The sequence below is a fragment of the Microsporum canis genome, genomic scaffold (assembly GCF_000151145.1).
Source record: "Microsporum canis CBS 113480 supercont1.2 genomic scaffold, whole genome shotgun sequence".
In the NCBI taxonomy this organism is placed as follows: Eukaryota; Fungi; Ascomycota; class Eurotiomycetes; order Onygenales; family Arthrodermataceae; genus Microsporum; species Microsporum canis.
In genome coordinates, this window is record NW_003299168.1 from 629,646 (window position 1) to 644,933 (window position 15,288).

At 48.4% G+C, this 15,288-nt stretch overlaps 6 protein-coding genes across 6 annotated transcripts; 4 read left to right on the forward strand and 2 right to left on the reverse strand.

Moving 5' to 3' along the window:
* Positions 1-387: 387 nt before the first annotated feature.
* MCYG_01661 (BRCT domain-containing protein) lies at positions 388-1,502 on the forward strand (the record flags this gene model as incomplete). Its single annotated transcript, XM_002848681.1, has 3 exons — positions 388-562; positions 668-1,158; positions 1,209-1,502. The coding sequence occupies 3 exons, from the start codon at positions 388-390 to the stop codon at positions 1,500-1,502; spliced, it is 960 nt and encodes a 319-aa protein (XP_002848727.1).
* Positions 1,503-2,493: 991 nt separating this feature from the next.
* On the reverse strand, positions 2,494-5,869 carry MCYG_01662 (ATP-dependent helicase NAM7; the record flags this gene model as incomplete). The annotated part of the gene is made up of 2 exons (XM_002848682.1): positions 2,494-5,491; positions 5,601-5,869. The coding sequence occupies 2 exons, from the start codon at positions 5,867-5,869 to the stop codon at positions 2,494-2,496; spliced, it is 3,267 nt and encodes a 1,088-aa protein (XP_002848728.1).
* Positions 5,870-6,445: 576 nt separating this feature from the next.
* Positions 6,446-7,378, forward strand: MCYG_01663 (U3 small nucleolar ribonucleoprotein IMP4; the record flags this gene model as incomplete). The annotated part of the gene is made up of 2 exons (XM_002848683.1): positions 6,446-6,453; positions 6,487-7,378. The coding sequence occupies 2 exons, from the start codon at positions 6,446-6,448 to the stop codon at positions 7,376-7,378; spliced, it is 900 nt and encodes a 299-aa protein (XP_002848729.1).
* Positions 7,379-7,954: 576 nt separating this feature from the next.
* Positions 7,955-8,932, forward strand: MCYG_01664 (conserved hypothetical protein; the record flags this gene model as incomplete). Its single annotated transcript, XM_002848684.1, has 2 exons — positions 7,955-8,392; positions 8,450-8,932. The coding sequence occupies 2 exons, from the start codon at positions 7,955-7,957 to the stop codon at positions 8,930-8,932; spliced, it is 921 nt and encodes a 306-aa protein (XP_002848730.1).
* Positions 8,933-9,810: 878 nt separating this feature from the next.
* MCYG_01665 (phosphoinositide-specific phospholipase C) lies at positions 9,811-13,269 on the reverse strand (the record flags this gene model as incomplete). The annotated part of the gene is made up of 1 exon (XM_002848685.1): positions 9,811-13,269. The coding sequence occupies one exon, from the start codon at positions 13,267-13,269 to the stop codon at positions 9,811-9,813; it is 3,459 nt and encodes a 1,152-aa protein (XP_002848731.1).
* Positions 13,270-14,155: 886 nt separating this feature from the next.
* On the forward strand, positions 14,156-14,704 carry MCYG_01666 (uncharacterized protein; the record flags this gene model as incomplete). Its single annotated transcript, XM_002848686.1, has 2 exons — positions 14,156-14,394; positions 14,506-14,704. The coding sequence occupies 2 exons, from the start codon at positions 14,156-14,158 to the stop codon at positions 14,702-14,704; spliced, it is 438 nt and encodes a 145-aa protein (XP_002848732.1).
* Between the last annotated feature and the right edge of the window lie 584 nt (positions 14,705-15,288).

The window sequence follows — 15,288 nt, forward strand, 5'->3', positions numbered from 1 at the left end:
TTGCTATTTTCGGGGTTGATCTGTTACGACTGCTTTATGCTTTCATGATAATGAGATGAGGTTAATTAGATTGTTAGGTGAATACATGCCTTGTTTGAACCTATCTCCCGCTGGGCTAGCAAGAGCAACCTTGCCTTTTCTCATCTAACGACTTTCAACTATATCTCTCCTTTGCTAGGTTTGATTTTTACATGCTTTCTGGCTGAGTACTCAGCACCTTCAAAGGCAAGATTAAGCCATTACAGAAGGCGTTACCTGGAATACATCGAATCGTTGGCCTCCGGCTAAACACTTATCCTTGCCATCATACGCCTCAGTTTTCATCCTTATAAGGAGGATTAAGCCCAACTGAAACACCCAAACTGAACCCAAACTGAACCCAAAGACATGGGCAAAACATTCAAGAATGTCACCTTAAGCGTGATAGGTGAATTCGGGCCCAAAGCAGACAAATTCAAGCAATGGGTTGAAGCCAACGGTGGTAAATTTTCGAAAGAAGTTAATGACCAAGTCACGCATTTACTATCTACCAAGGAAGCCTTCAAAAGAGCCAACACCGTTGGTACGCTATCCGGCTGAATTGCTGCATGATTTCTCGCTACATTTCTTCCCCTAAGTTTCTAGTGGTGTTTCTCTCTGTCTCCTTAACTACTAACAACTTATATAGTACGAGCGGCCAAACGCATCAAGGGTTTGAAGATCGTTTCCTCAGACTGGTTGGAAGACTCGCTCTTATCCAAATCACGACGTCCAAAGCGTGAAGGCCCTTACCTATGGTCTCATTTGACTAAAAATGTAAAGAAGAAATGTGCAGCAAGACAGGATGTGAACAAGGAGCCAAAGGCCGGTCTGAAAAACGGTCGATATACCCGCCTTTTCTATGGAATTCTAAAGCTACATGGCTATTTGGCTAATAATAATCTCCCTAAATCAGGCCTTGCACGGAAGAAAAACTCAGAACTAGGTGGAATACCTCTACACCTAAGCTTATGCGGAAAGCAATATTCTAATGACTACTTTTTCGCAGCTGGACATCACGTCTACTCAGATGCAGCTGGGACTCGCTACATGGCAACCCTAGTTCGGCCAATTGAAGCTTCTAAAGCAAAGGAAAAGCATGTTCTAAAGGTATCAATATACCGAAAGCCCCATGTCATCGTCAGCACTTGAATCCATGCTGAGTATTCTGTGATATTTATTATATATAGCTTTACGAATCAGACCATACTCCGCATATATACGCTGTCTTTGCAAAATACACGCGTCCAGGACGAGTCGGGTCAGATTATATAACTCCTGTAGGGAATCCTTTATCTACAGCTCTAAAGGAATTCAATAAATTCTTTCTCGGGAAGGCAGGCAAGTCCTGGGATCAAAGAGAGGGTCCACCTAAGCCTAAGAAGGGACAAGCTGATGGAAAAATTTGCTCATGGGATAACTGGTTTGAATATGTTGCTGAGCCCTCAACACCCGTTACTGCTACCCTAAATGCAGAAGCATAAGCCAAATTAGCAGCGAGTAGAACTATGGATTTGCAAGCCATAGGTAGGGCAATATGGATGACAGAGGGCCTAGGCCTGTGGTAAATATAGGCAGGGAAATGTCAAAGGCCAATGTATTACAGCATTCAGTTTAATATTCAATATGATAGTAATAATGAATGATCATACCACGTTCTGGGTTAATACAGGGACTACATAACAGTAAGGACAGCTTGAACAGTTAGTTACTCGAAGCAAACCACTTCAACGGCTCCCGCCTCTTCTTGAAATGGCACATTAACCACATTGTGAGGCTTTTGCTGACGTTCAGGTGTAAAGATATAGATGTTTTTGCTTTATGATAAAGACGGTATTATCGAAATTCTAAACGAGCGTGGTGAGATGTTGACATGTTCAAATTTTTCTTTTCACTTTTTAATTTTTAATTTTTTTTTCTTTTCGTCATATTTCCCTTGATTCAATTTGACTGTCAAATTTTTATATCTTTTTTTCGTTCTCATCATTATTGTCCACTCCACACTCGTGCTGCCCTAGCACATATCTATCACATATCAATAGCCCTGTAGCAAGCAGGTTTGCCATGCATGTCATCTGGTGATGGATAGGCTAAGTAAGAAGGCAGGTATTGCAAGGCTAAACGCGATTGGTCGAGTTCATGAGCAGATAGTGTAGGCGGGGGCATTGCATTTGCATGGATATATCTCCCGATATTTCTTCCAATGCGAGGTAACAGCAGGCGCGCTGTATATGAAACTGGACCAGGCCGATCGGCGGAAAGCGAACTTTTCAGGGCATCTTGCTGGGCCCAGGTATAGTGCAAAACATTCGCAGCGTTGGCAATAGAAACACAACGCAGCCGCGGTAATGCGACGACAGAATGAGCTATGGCGTAAGAGCTGCAGGTATTGTGTTCTCATGGTAATATAATCACCTATACAGCGAGCAATCTTTTGTATCCCTGCACATGTGGACAGAAGAGAATGGAATGAGCTCAGTCATAGTTTCCACCGACTTGGCTTGCAAAAGCGGTTGAGACACTGCGGGCATCATCGTCGTCGCCTGAATGCCCTAGATTCTGACGCGGGATGCGGATTCCGGCAGCACTACCACCGAAGACGCTTCCCGCGTCAGTTCCACCCCGGTATTGCTCGGGACGGCCGCTTGACTCGACGTAACGCTTTAGACGGTCGGATTGACTGAGACTCGTCTGCTTCTGAACGTCATGGATGCTTAGGCCGGAGAGACTAACTCCACCTTGGCCGACGGTACTATTTCCACCCACAACACTGCTAGTAACATCTGACTCTGTAGCCGCGACTGACTCTCCCGCAACGCTTGGTGCGCCTCTCATCCTGGAACTATTGGGACGACGGTTATTTGGAGCAGAAGGCCAAGATTCATTGAAGTTTTGGAACATATGGGGGTATCCGGAAGGAATAGCAACACCTCCCAAAGCAGATGAGTGCACTGAAGACACATCATCAGGGATATAGCTAACAACTGACCCGGCATCGTGATAATCGTGGGGATGACCATTTCTTCCATTCAGCATGCTACTATCGACATTAGACGCATGGTTGAACGACATCTGGAAGCGCTGTGGGCCACGGTAGGCTTGCTTTGGCCGACTGAACTGAATGAGGGATGTCTGTAGGTTAGAGAGCGGACCTTCCACGAGGCAGTTCTGTTCCTTGAAATGGCGTAACAGGTAGTTCCACAATGGATGTTTGGAGAGAACCTTGGGGTTTCCGAGGATGACCAGACCGTATTTAGCACGGGTGAGGGCCACGTTTAATCGGCGAGGGTCGCTAAGGAAACCGATTCCTTGGTGGTCGTTGGATCGAACACAGGAGAGGACGATGAAGTCCTTTTCACGTCCCTGGAAGGCATCGACGGAAGCAACTTCGATTTCCTTGTAAGACTCCTTTTTAAACGTGCCGGTCAACTGCATAGAGCTGACAACATAGCTGCGTTGACCTTCATATGGAGTGATAATGCCAATTCCGGATGGTTTGACGCCAGCTTTGAAAAAGCGGGTGACAATTTTTTCCACGTTGGCGGCTTCGGTTCGATTAAGATACGATGTTCCAGAGGCTGATATTTCCTCATTCCCCAAGTTCGACCAGAACATCATGGGTTTATCTGCGACTGGCCAGGGAAAATCAACATTCTTGAGCAGACGGTCCTCGCTAGACACACCGTTCTGGAGAGAGCCCTCGTAGAACATGTTTGAAGAGAACTGAGATAGGCAAGGATGCATTCGGTACTGAACGTTCAGACGGATAGGGGCGCATCCTAGAATAACCAGTCGTTCGAAGAGGGATTGGTTCAAACCAGCTTTGGCAGCCTTCTTGTTCATGATAACTGGTCCAAGCTGTTGGTGGTCGCCGACAAGGACGGCTTGTTTGCAGCCCAGGACAAGTGGGATCATACATTCTGGCTCCGCGGACTGGGTCGATTCGTCGATTAGAACAGTACGGAACTTGGATTTCGCAAGTCGTGGGTCACCAGCGCCGACGCAGGTGCAGCAGATAACATCAGCGTTGGTTAAAATCTCCTTTTCTGCGGCACGCGTGAGCTGTTTATATTTCTTTTCATCCTGGCTTGAGAGTTCACCCAATTCAGCCTTTAGCTGGTTAAGTTTGACAAGCTCGATATTGCTGTCATTGTTGCGCACTTGTTCGTGAAGCGAAAGGTGGCGGACCGGTGATTCGACATCTTCTCGAGATTTTGCAGTTACACGAACAGTTTTCAGTCCAGTTCTATGAATGCATTCGCAGAGCTGATCAACGGCAACGTTGGACGGGGCGCAGACAAGCACCTGGCCTGCATTGACCTTTGCAAGATGGTAGATGATGGTAGCCGATGTGACGGTTTTTCCTGTTCCGGGAGGACCTTGGATCAAACTCAGGGGTTTCTGTAGAACTGCCTTGACGGCGTTAATCTGACTGCTGTTGAGGCCGGGGAGGCCGGGTACGCTAAATTGCTTTGGCATTTGGGTCTTCATAGGCGCAGCGGCAACTTCGTTTCCCAGTAGACGGTGGAAAAGGTAGCCTGACACGCTCATCTCATCCACAGCAAAGGTCTTCATTGCGAGCTGCATACGGTCGAAGGAGGTGGCTTTCCAGACGTAATCCGCAGTGAAATTATGGGATATTTCTGTAGGCACCGACTTGTGGTCCCCCTTTGAGCGCAACTCGATGGTAACTTCATCAGACTGGTTGTTGGGTATCTTGATGACATATCCGACGCCCTCCCACTTCGATCGAAGCTCTCCGGCATACTTGAGTCGCATTTCATCACCGACAGCAAGCTTCACGTCACCGAGCTCAAGCTTCGGAAGGACAAAACTGGCAAGGTGTTTATTGTTCAAGCCAAGGTCCCATCGTACACTAAGGCCGTCTTGCGACTGAGCCTCTTTTAACTTACGGTCGTAGTCGGCCTCGATCTTGACAAGAGGGCCAAAGACGTTTTGGTACTGGTAAGCGTCGTCGTATCGAAGTAGAACCGGCGCCGGTTCATCATCTACGCCTGTGGCCTTCTCCAAGTCTTCGACGGTTGCCGTGGCATTCTCCTTCCACAGCTCTTCCAACTTGGCGATCATCTGTGGGCTGAGGTGACGAGCCCGGAGTTGCTCTTGGTCAGAGGGCGCGGAGACGAGCCATGGCAAAAAAGAGCGGTCTTCCATGAGTGGTTGCCATCGTGACGTATCCCAGTTCATGTCCTTTGAAGACGGCATGGCCGCACATGGCTGGCGGCAGAGCAGCACGACAACGGTGTCGGACTTTGCCGGAATAAACCCAAGGAGGAATACATTCTTCGTTCCGCAGTTATAACACTCCAGTATGGTATCCCCGAGTGACGACGCCGGATGGAGCTGAACTTCCTTGTGGCGGGCCCGGACCAGATGGTTCACGATATGGGACGAGGACGTGTTTCCACGAGCACTGCAAAACCACTTGTTACAGGTCAGACACTTTACCACGCTGCTGGGGTTATGTATGCCGCAGTATCTACAAGGAACCGTTAGCTCCACCATCTCCAGAGTAAAAGAGAAAAACGTTACTAGTGAAAGGAGATCCAAGAACCTGTACTTACCTGCATGCATGTGCGGGGAGCTCTTTTTCCTCCTCTGCCTTGTTTGCCTGCGCCTTGCCGGCGCCATCAACAGCAACACTGGCCATGCTCTCTAGGTCGTCATCGTCATCGTCATCGAGGTCATCCGAGCCCTCGTCTTCATCGTCATGTCTTCGTTTCTGGGGTCCGCCCGCCATATTCAACACGCTCTCATCGCCGTCCACGGTCGACATATCGTCACCACCGGCATTAATCGTAGCTGCAGAATCAGAAACCATATGGTTTCCCATCTTCGTAAACGCTTCCATGCTGCCACATATGACTTGGTCTTCCCACGACAGAGACCCGGGGGGCTCTTATTAAAAAAACTTGTCCGATCAACGCGCGCAGTCCCGTAAAGAAAGATAAACCTCTAGACGGTGCTATACACTAGATGCGATCCTTCATCAGTTTCACAGCTGCTGCAGGTATCTCCAACTCCAGGGAATATAATATATTTTTGCGTGAAGAGAAAATACCTTGTGGAGAGAATCAGCTCTGGACAAAACCTAAAGAGGCTGACTTATCGGCGGCCGATAGCAGGTCAGAAGCAGCGAAATAGCAGCAGCCGGGCTGTAAGAAGGAGAAGAAAAGGAAGAAGAAGAAAAGAGATCTAAGAGAAGAAGAAAATACACTGACGCCTGTTGGGTTCTTTTGTTGTTTCTTCTTCTTTTACTGCGAAAGAAAAAACCAACCGCGGTTTCTACGGTCACGCAGCAAAACTACTTGCGCTGAATAGAAAAAAAGTCTTTTCATCTTCAATTCACGTTCGAATATTGAATATCAAGACTTGCTAGAGCAGAGAAAAAGATGATAGTAAGTGTTTGATGACTGGGTTAATGGCTAGACGACTGACAGTGCAATAGAGACGGCAAGCACGCGAGCGCAGAGATTATCTCTATCGCAAAGCTCTCCAGCTCAAGGATGCATCTATCGCGGAACGAAGAGCAAAGCTGAAGGAGTCGCTGGCCTCGGGGAAACCGCTGGATCCGTCAATTGCGAATGATAGAAAGCTGAGGGAAGACTTCAAGTACGACGAGTCCCTTCAGACGGCAGATCCAAAGGCAAAGGGAGGGGAGGAAATCGACATCGACGATGAGTACGCCGTCACCTCTGGCCTGGTCGACCCGCGGCCGCTCGTTACGACGTCTCGAGACCCGTCGTCCCGTCTGAGCACGTTTGCCAAAGAGATACGTCTGCTCATGCCTACCTCTATACGGCTGAATCGAGGAACGCTGGTGCTCAACGACCTGGTGGCCAGCGCAACCGCCTCAGCGCTCAGTGACATGGTCATAGTGCACGAGCACCGAGGCACGCCCACGGCTATCACGATCTCACATCTGCCTCATGGCCCTACCGCCAGTTTCTCTCTGCACAACGTCGTCCTGCGAGCAGACATACCCAACGCCGCGCGAGGGACGGTCTCGGAGAGCTACCCGCATCTGATATTCGAAGGGTTCACGACCAAGCTGGGCAAGAGGGTTGTTCAGATCCTCTCTCACCTTTTCCCCCCTCGGGAAGCAGGCAAGGTCGGCAGCAGGGTGGTTACGTTCAAAAACATCGAAGACAGCATCGAGGTACGACACCATGTCTTTGTCAAGACCGGCTACCAGGACGTCGAGCTGGCGGAGGTCGGGCCTCGCATGACCATGCGCCTGTTCGAGATCAGGGGAGGCACGCTGGAGAAAGGCGCCGGAGGTGATGTTGAATGGGCGCTTACCCAGTACACCAGGACCAGCAAGAAGAAGGACTACTTATGAGCTATTACATTTCCTATATCAACCATCTCTTTGGGTCTAAGAAGAAGAAAACATTGCTAGAGGACGGTTCCGGGGGCGTATTAAAAGCATTTTTACACGGCGCGCTTGGAGTTCATTCAGTCTTATATCGGTACCTATCTATGTACGAGTCCTTCGCTGCGATCTATCTATATTAAACCAGATTCTTATTTATTATCCTCGACCTTGTATTAACTAGTATCAAATATAAACATAGCAGGGGTGGATATCAACGATCCTTCATCTTGCCCGTCAAATAACCAACTCGTTAATCGGCCAGCTCTTCCGTCCTCGCTGTCCTCGCTGCTATTGGATTGTTGACGTGAATCGCATAAGCCACAGCAGGAAGAAATGGCTTCATCCCAGGCTTGAGCTTGCCTGCGTTTTGGCCGTGGAAAGGGCGAAGCTATATTATTATAATAAAAATAATAAACAGCCCGTCTTTTCGTCTTCTTCTTCTTCTTCTCTCACCAACTCTTCTCCTAGATTCGCGATACCAACTGTGTGGAGGATATCTATCACATACATCATACATATATAGCCTTGGTTCAAGTGCAAATGGGCGACCCTGGAGGATCCTCTAAGACAAACCCCGTAGATGAAGTCAGGGATGAAGTCAACGAGGGCATGCCGCGAGTCCCTCGAGTGGTCGTTGAGCGCCATTCGGTCGTCCAGGGGTCATTGACAGTCGCTCGGGGGCCTGCAGGCAGTCGTGGACTCACCGTTGCCGACCTGGATGTCATCCCCCTTGTCGACTTGGGGGGAGACGACGTCGAACCGGTGCGGCCAGGAACAGTCCAAACGCTGAATTTGGATCCTCTCCTTGTCGAGCACTCAGATGTCGTTCCTGGTCTCGAGGTGGTTGAGAGATCCCGCCGGATTGCTCTGCTGAACGGCGCGGGTGAAAGACGTCTGTTTGGAGAGCTGCTCGATGAACTGCGGACGTTGAGAGCGAAGAAGATCCTGGTTATTTTCATCCGACACTTCTTCTGCGGTGTATGTGCTAGAATACTCAAAGACAGGTTATTTGATACATGACTGACCATTCTATAGCGCTGTCAAGACTACGTCGAGGCCCTGGCAAAGCTGTTCCCGAATCCACGACAAGATCTCCCAAACCTGACCAATCTAGTGATCATCGGATGCGGCGCGCATACTCTGATTGATGAATACAGGAAAACTACCAACTGTCCGTTTACTATCTACGCTGAGCCTACCGGGAAGCTGGTCAAGCTCTTTGGCATGAAACGCAATCTTATCGTCGGCAAGGATGCTCCAACCTTCTCTGAGCGGACTGGCTGGTCTTTGACCTGGCAGGGAATCAAGCTGGGCCTCAGCCGTATCTTCAAGGGAGATGCTTTCAAGGCAGGAAATCCCATGCAGAATGGAGGCGAGATTCTATTCGAGTTCGAGCAACCACCCAACGGGCGCGGGATACTGGCCGTTCGTGCTACTTGGTGCCATATCATGAAGACTACTCGAGACCATGCTCCAATCAACGTCATCCAGCGTGCCCTTGGTGTGCAAAGTCAGTAGCGTTGCCATTCAGCTTTGGTAGACGTTGTGAAGTTTGCTTAGAGATGAGGCTTGTTATTACTATTATTATTGTCCAAAAGAGCTAGCTGTATGTTGTTTGCTTTTAGTGTACTATGCTTGAGGCTTCGAGTGTGTTCTTGATATTGTTATCCTTGTTTGACTATAGCTGATAGGTTGTAATGAGAACTCTTGAGATCTTTTTATTCGAAGCAGTACTGGAAAGCTCTCATAATAGAAAAAAAAAAATACCAATAGTATTGATAATGATATATGCATCAACCTATAGAGGCAAATCGTATAGGAAGTATGAAATAAATGAAATAGCACCATTCGTTCTAGACCCAGTTAATCCATCCATCCCATGTCCCAGATAGTATGACATCCCTTTCAATGCACATTTCCATTTCCATATCAACAAAAACAAATATCAAAAATGACAGTAAACTCAGGAGGCCGGCTCTCTTCGATCACATATACCATGCCCCAGCAAATGCTTTATGACGAAATGGGGCTTCCACAATCCTTTGACAAAACAAAGTGGTATAAGAAAAATGAGAAGAAGAAAAAAAAGGGAAATCAGAAAGCGAAATACCATCCACTGGTTCAAGTTCGCGTAAGATAAGACAAGCAGGCAAGGACGAAAGAGAAAAATCAGTTAGTCAGGTATTCGCTAGTATTCGCACAGGGTCATCACAGGTCGTTATGTGAAAAGGGATACAAAATGTGACATAAAACAAAAGAACTAAAATGGTATTAAAAACTGTAGCATGGAGAAGAGATTTGGTGGCGAGTATATCTCAGATAGGTAGTGATATAGGAAGGTAGATAAAGTGAAGGGTTGATGAGGGTTTTTTTTTTTTGGAGTTATGCGTTGAGTCTTAAGGTGGTTGATCGCCCGAGTTTACGCTGGACTTGGATGAGTCGCGTTCGCTGGATATAGCTCGCTTCAGTACGGACTGTCCGATTTGTCTAAAGATACCGCGGCGTTCGTTCTTGGTTTCCTCGGTGTCAAATGGGGGTATGACGGGCGACGGCTCGCTTTTGGTCACTCTGCAGAACAGTGTGGAGAAGAGGTACTGGTCTCCATTACCGTCGTAGAGCGGTAGATAACGGAAACCCTGGGCAAGGCTGCTGAGCTTTGCGGTAAAAGTAGCTAGCTGGGTGCTGCTGTTGTTACCGACGCTTCTGCCATCGACGGAGTTCCAGACGACCCAGCGCACGAAGACAAGGTCAGGGTACTTCGTTTCCAAGGAGAATTTGAACTGGTCGTTGAAAATAGGGTTGTAAGCATTTCCTTGTTCGATGCCTGTCCGACGGCGGTGCGGGTGGCCGATACCAGACAGTCCGTTGCGGTCAGATGTATCCATTCCGCCTTCACCGAATGCGAGGCCTTTTGTCTTGTCGTCGGCACTAAATACCTCGATCTCCACGTAGGGGTTAATGTTATCGTTAAGCCCGATGTTTTTGGGCCTGGGCAGCTGCTGGGCAGAAATCACATCTATAGAGAACCGGACCAGTTTCCTATCAACTTTTGGTTTCAGACCCGGACCCTTCCATGATGTAGGCGGCAATCTCAAACTTTCTGGCTTCAAAACGTATCCGGTGCGGTCGGTTCCTGATGCAAACATGGCTTGATTCATTTGCATTCCGACATCATATGTCTGCCAGTTGAGAGCAACCATCTGCACGCTACGGCGCCAGAAGATGTTGGGATCGAAATTTGATGATCGGACGCGGAATCCGGAAGGGTATACCCTTGTCAAGAAGCGTCGGTTATGCGATTCGAGGAGAGCTTTACTTTCGGAGTCTCGACAGATACCTTCGAATGCTCGTTCAGCAAAGGAATAAACGTGGTTGAACCGTTTGCTCTCGGCGGAGTGGAAGCTATGGAACTTGTATCCGCGAGTGTAGACACCGAGATCAGCTAAGTCCTTGACGATTCTGCTCTTTTGGCCTCGTTTCTTCTCCTTCTGGATGACAGCTGGCCCCTGGCCGATGTCGCTCTCTTCAGAGGTACTGCAGACGCTGGTTGCTGTGAAAGCACGCCTACCGAGGGGAGGAGGGGCTGGATCAGTTCCTGTGCTGATTGTCGGGGGTGAAGAGAGAGGAGGAAGGTTGTGGGGAGGATCTTCCATCACTGTCGGTGGCATGAATGGTGAACTTGAGCTGCGTTTGCGTCCACCGCTGACTAGGCCAGAAGACACTGTAGCGGGGCCGGTATCGATGATTTCTTCAGAAGTCTTGACTTTGATGAGGACGCGATGTTTCAGGGCCTCTGGACTGGGTAAGATAGGCCAGTCTTCCCTTAATGACTCGAGGACTAACTTCTCCTTGAAGGTAGATTTGATGATGTTGGTCATTGCCAGCTGTTGTTCTGGGTTGCAGTGTACCTCAAGTGAAATAATGAGAGGGTAGTCAGATGAAAGAAAGGCATAGCGGTTGATAACCGAGATGCAGTCTGCGAACAGGACACTGGTAGTCATAGTCCTTCCATGAGAGACGATCGGGCGACCATCAGCGCCATCCCAGCAATCAACTTCGACGCAGCGACAGCCCTTTTGAAGCGCCGTGACATACGCCTCTGTGCTAGAAAAGCCGGCAACTTGCCTGCCTAGGAGATAGGTGTTGTGTGAACTGGAGATAAAGTAGTCATTTAGGGGGTGGTCGAAGTTCGGTGCTGGAACGTGGGAAGGATAGATGCCATTTGGAGACGATATCAGGAAAGCGGAGAAGGCATCCAGGCTCATACGAACTGGTAGATCATCTGGGATAACTGCGTCTGACTGGCTTTGCGACCTGAGCCGGGCCTTTCGGACAAACTTTTCAAAAATGGAAACCCAGTAATCCCTGTTACCATCGACATTTTCACGCTGGGTGAATTGCACGAAGTCTAGAAAGTTTTCCAGGGTCATTCCCTGCACGTCATCGGTGACCAAACGGTCGTAAAGGTCTTTGATGTCCCTTCGATATTTGAGGAGTTGGTAGAATTCTCTGAACTGCGCAAAGTTGACTCGTCCGGTCCCGAGGGTGTCGGCCCGAGCAAAGAGGATCCGCAGCGTCTCCTTGGAACAGTTGATATGGAGACTGTGGCATAGATTTCCGATTCCCTCTGCGTCAAGGCTTTCTTCAGCGCCGGCCTTGGCGTCTTGGGCACCTCGTCTGGACATCTCCCGTTTCCAATGTGCGTTAAGGATAGCTTCGCTTTCAACAGAACCGGTTAACCCTACCATGAGACCGATTCTGTATCGAGCAACATTTTCCAGGGTCGTAGTCCATAGCTCAAACATAGCTTCGTCAGGGGCGATCAGATGAACGGTCTTTACAGCTCGGTTCTTGGACCCTTCGGAGTTATTGTAGATGATGGTGAACCACCGATTCTCGAATTCCTCGGGTATCCTATGTTCTTCCCTGTACATGCGAGCATCCCCGCGGAGTCGTATCTCCTTGATATCATCGATATATACCCGCTTGGAAGGGTTGGACAGGTTCCAGAAGATCTTTCCTGAGTCAAAGTCGAGGTAGAATGTCATCGGTTTCCGCTTCAGCTTGTTTACCTTGGTCAACCTGCAGCCACGCTGGAGGATCGGGTCGACTTTGGGAGCAGCACCGCTGGCGGTGCTGGTGATGGATCGTTGATAGTCGCTCTTGACCTTGCTGCTGTCTGGGCCACACCATGTCCCAAGGGTGTCACATGACTCGTCCTCCTCATAGCTCGAATCCAGGGCACTATCCCGGGATGCTGAAGTGGTAGATTTACTATTGCTTCGTCTGAGCATGGTAACGGGGCCGGAGTCCTTGTCACGTCTATCCTGTGAATTCGACCGCCTTCGTCGAGTGAGTTTGTTGGCCGCTCCTCTTGAGATCCTCCGCATCAGGCCAGGACCCTTACTATTGTTGTTAGTATTAGCATTATTGGCGGCGGCGTTGTTGTTGTTGTTGTTGTTCGTGGTATTCATGAGTGTAAAATCAGCAGGATATGTTAGGCTTTGTTGTAGGGGGATAGAGAGGATTGCTTCTGGCAGCTCGAGAGGTCCCGGACTCTCGAGTGAGGTAGATAAAGGAGAATTTGTCATGGGTAGAGTAGGGATTCCCGGGTCTGATGTTTGAATGGGGCCCATCATCGGACTTGACGAGCTTGATAGATGATTTCGATGGACCAGCGTTAGGCTTGACATGTCACCCGACATTGGGCTGTAGTTTGCTACCGGGCGGGTAGCTGGATATGAGGAAGACATGAAATCCTGTACTAGAGGGATTCGATGAAATGGCGAGGCTGACTTGATGGGAGTGGCCCGGGAGCGGCCTACCAGGGCAGGGGAAGGAGGTGCGGAGGCCATGTTGAAGATTCACAAAAAAGAAAGGACCGGTATATTGGGAGAAAGGTTGCCGGTGCTATGTGCATGAGAGCACGTCCCCCCTTTCAGGGAGAATGCTGGTAAGAGGGAGCAAAGCAGACCCAGGGGTAGAAGTCTGTTTAGGGTTGGAGTACGGCGGGCTTTGCGGGATACGGGGGATTTGAAGTTTGGTATTTTGAATGCTGGGTAGAGGCACGGGCGGATGATATGTTGTGACGGTGATAGTTAAGGGAGTGACCTGGGGGAAAAAAAAACGAAGCAATCCGTAATAAGCGAGAGGTTTGTAGAGAGTATAAAAAGACAAGAGGAGCAGTCACCTTAGCTCCCTGGTCTGAGTATTTTGTAGTGCATATTGACAAGGAGTATCGTCCAGCAAGTCAAACTCTTCCAGAGAGCATTGGCGAGTGTTCGAAGGGATATATTCGAACAAACAAGCAAGCAAATTTGAATATGCAGTAGTTTGACGAGATATATCTGCTGCTGAAGTTTTTTTTTCCCTTCTCTCTCGTTTCTTTTTCCTGTAACTCCCGGGGCCTCCCGTCCCGGAGAATCAACTAGGTCCCCCAACAGCAGCCTTGTTCGAACAATTTGTGCGTCGGCGGGCACTCCAGGCGCCAAACGTTGCCTCGATAGTCTTGTTTCTTTTTCTGCTTCCTTTTCTTTTTTTGCTCTTGAAGTCCAGCCAGACAAAGAAGCGGATATCTCTTGCAGCTGAACTGAAAAAAAGGAAGAGTACAAGACAAGAGAAAGAGGAATAAGCTAAGAGTTTTAAAGGTGGTCGTTTTTGCAACTATTTCATAGGAGACCGTTAGATCAGGACGATCACGTCAAGAACAAGAACTAAAAAAACACAAGCTTGCAAGGGGTGATGGGATGGGGTAAAGTGCTTCCGTACCAGGCCTCCTTTAGGAATCTAGTCGCATGCAGAACTAAGTGCCAATTGCTCGTTTGCTTGCCTGTGAAAGTCGCACAGGGCGTTGATGATGCTGCAGATGGAGCGAACAGAAACGGTGGATATAAGACAGGACAACGGTCGAGGAAATTAAAACAAAAAAGTCTGTCCGCTGTCTTTAGAACGGCGCGCAAGCCGCTGGTATATATGAGAAGGTAAAGGGAGCCCCCCCGTCCAGGGTATGAATGCAAGCCGGGCCTTGCAGGGTTCAGCTATTTTTTTTTCTCTTTCCCTTTTGCTATTTTATTTTTATCTTATATTTGCAGGGGTGATGAGCAAGGGGAGCAGCTCTCGGTGCGGAGGAGTCCAGGTTCTGACAGCTTTGCTTGTTACTCTGTAATTTTTTTTCTTTTGCAACGCGAAAGTCGACGTTCAATAGCCTTGATATACCGGTCGGTAGATTGCTTGTACGAAGAATCCTCAGGTCGTAGTTCGTTTTTTTTATTATATGTAGAGTCTTGGTAGCGAGTATCTGATCGCAGCTGCAGGCAGGGGTGGGAGAGGTTGATGGGAGAAACGGCAGGGCGAAGAAGCAAAACGGGGAGCGAGAAACGGCTGGCTTTTTAAAAGACGAGAGTGAAGATCTGCCTGCCTATCGGGCTGTATCAAACAATGCCGCAGTCAGAAGCAGGAAATGAAAAAAAATATAAAAAAGCAACAGATTGGGCCAGAAACCTCGAAGAGAAGAAGTTGAACAAAAAAAAACACTTGGAGTGAGAAGAAGAAGAAGTTCATATTTTTTGCCCTTTTTTGCTAACGTCGGGTATTTTTGTGTATTTGTATTACTCACTGTGTACCGTAAGTATGTACCGTGTATTTCGCTTACATAACGATACAGCCTTTTTCTCTTCTTTTGGATATTCAATTGATCAAAATATTAATATTATTATTATCAATAATCAGCTCTCGCTTACTCCTTGCCCTGTTCTATATGCTGTTTGCTCGGGTTTACTCTTAACTTGTACTCGACCTGTATACTGAGTGCTCTGGAGAGGTTCTGGAGAGGTTCTGGAGCAGCCTATTTTCGCTGTGTCTCTCGGAGAAGCGGT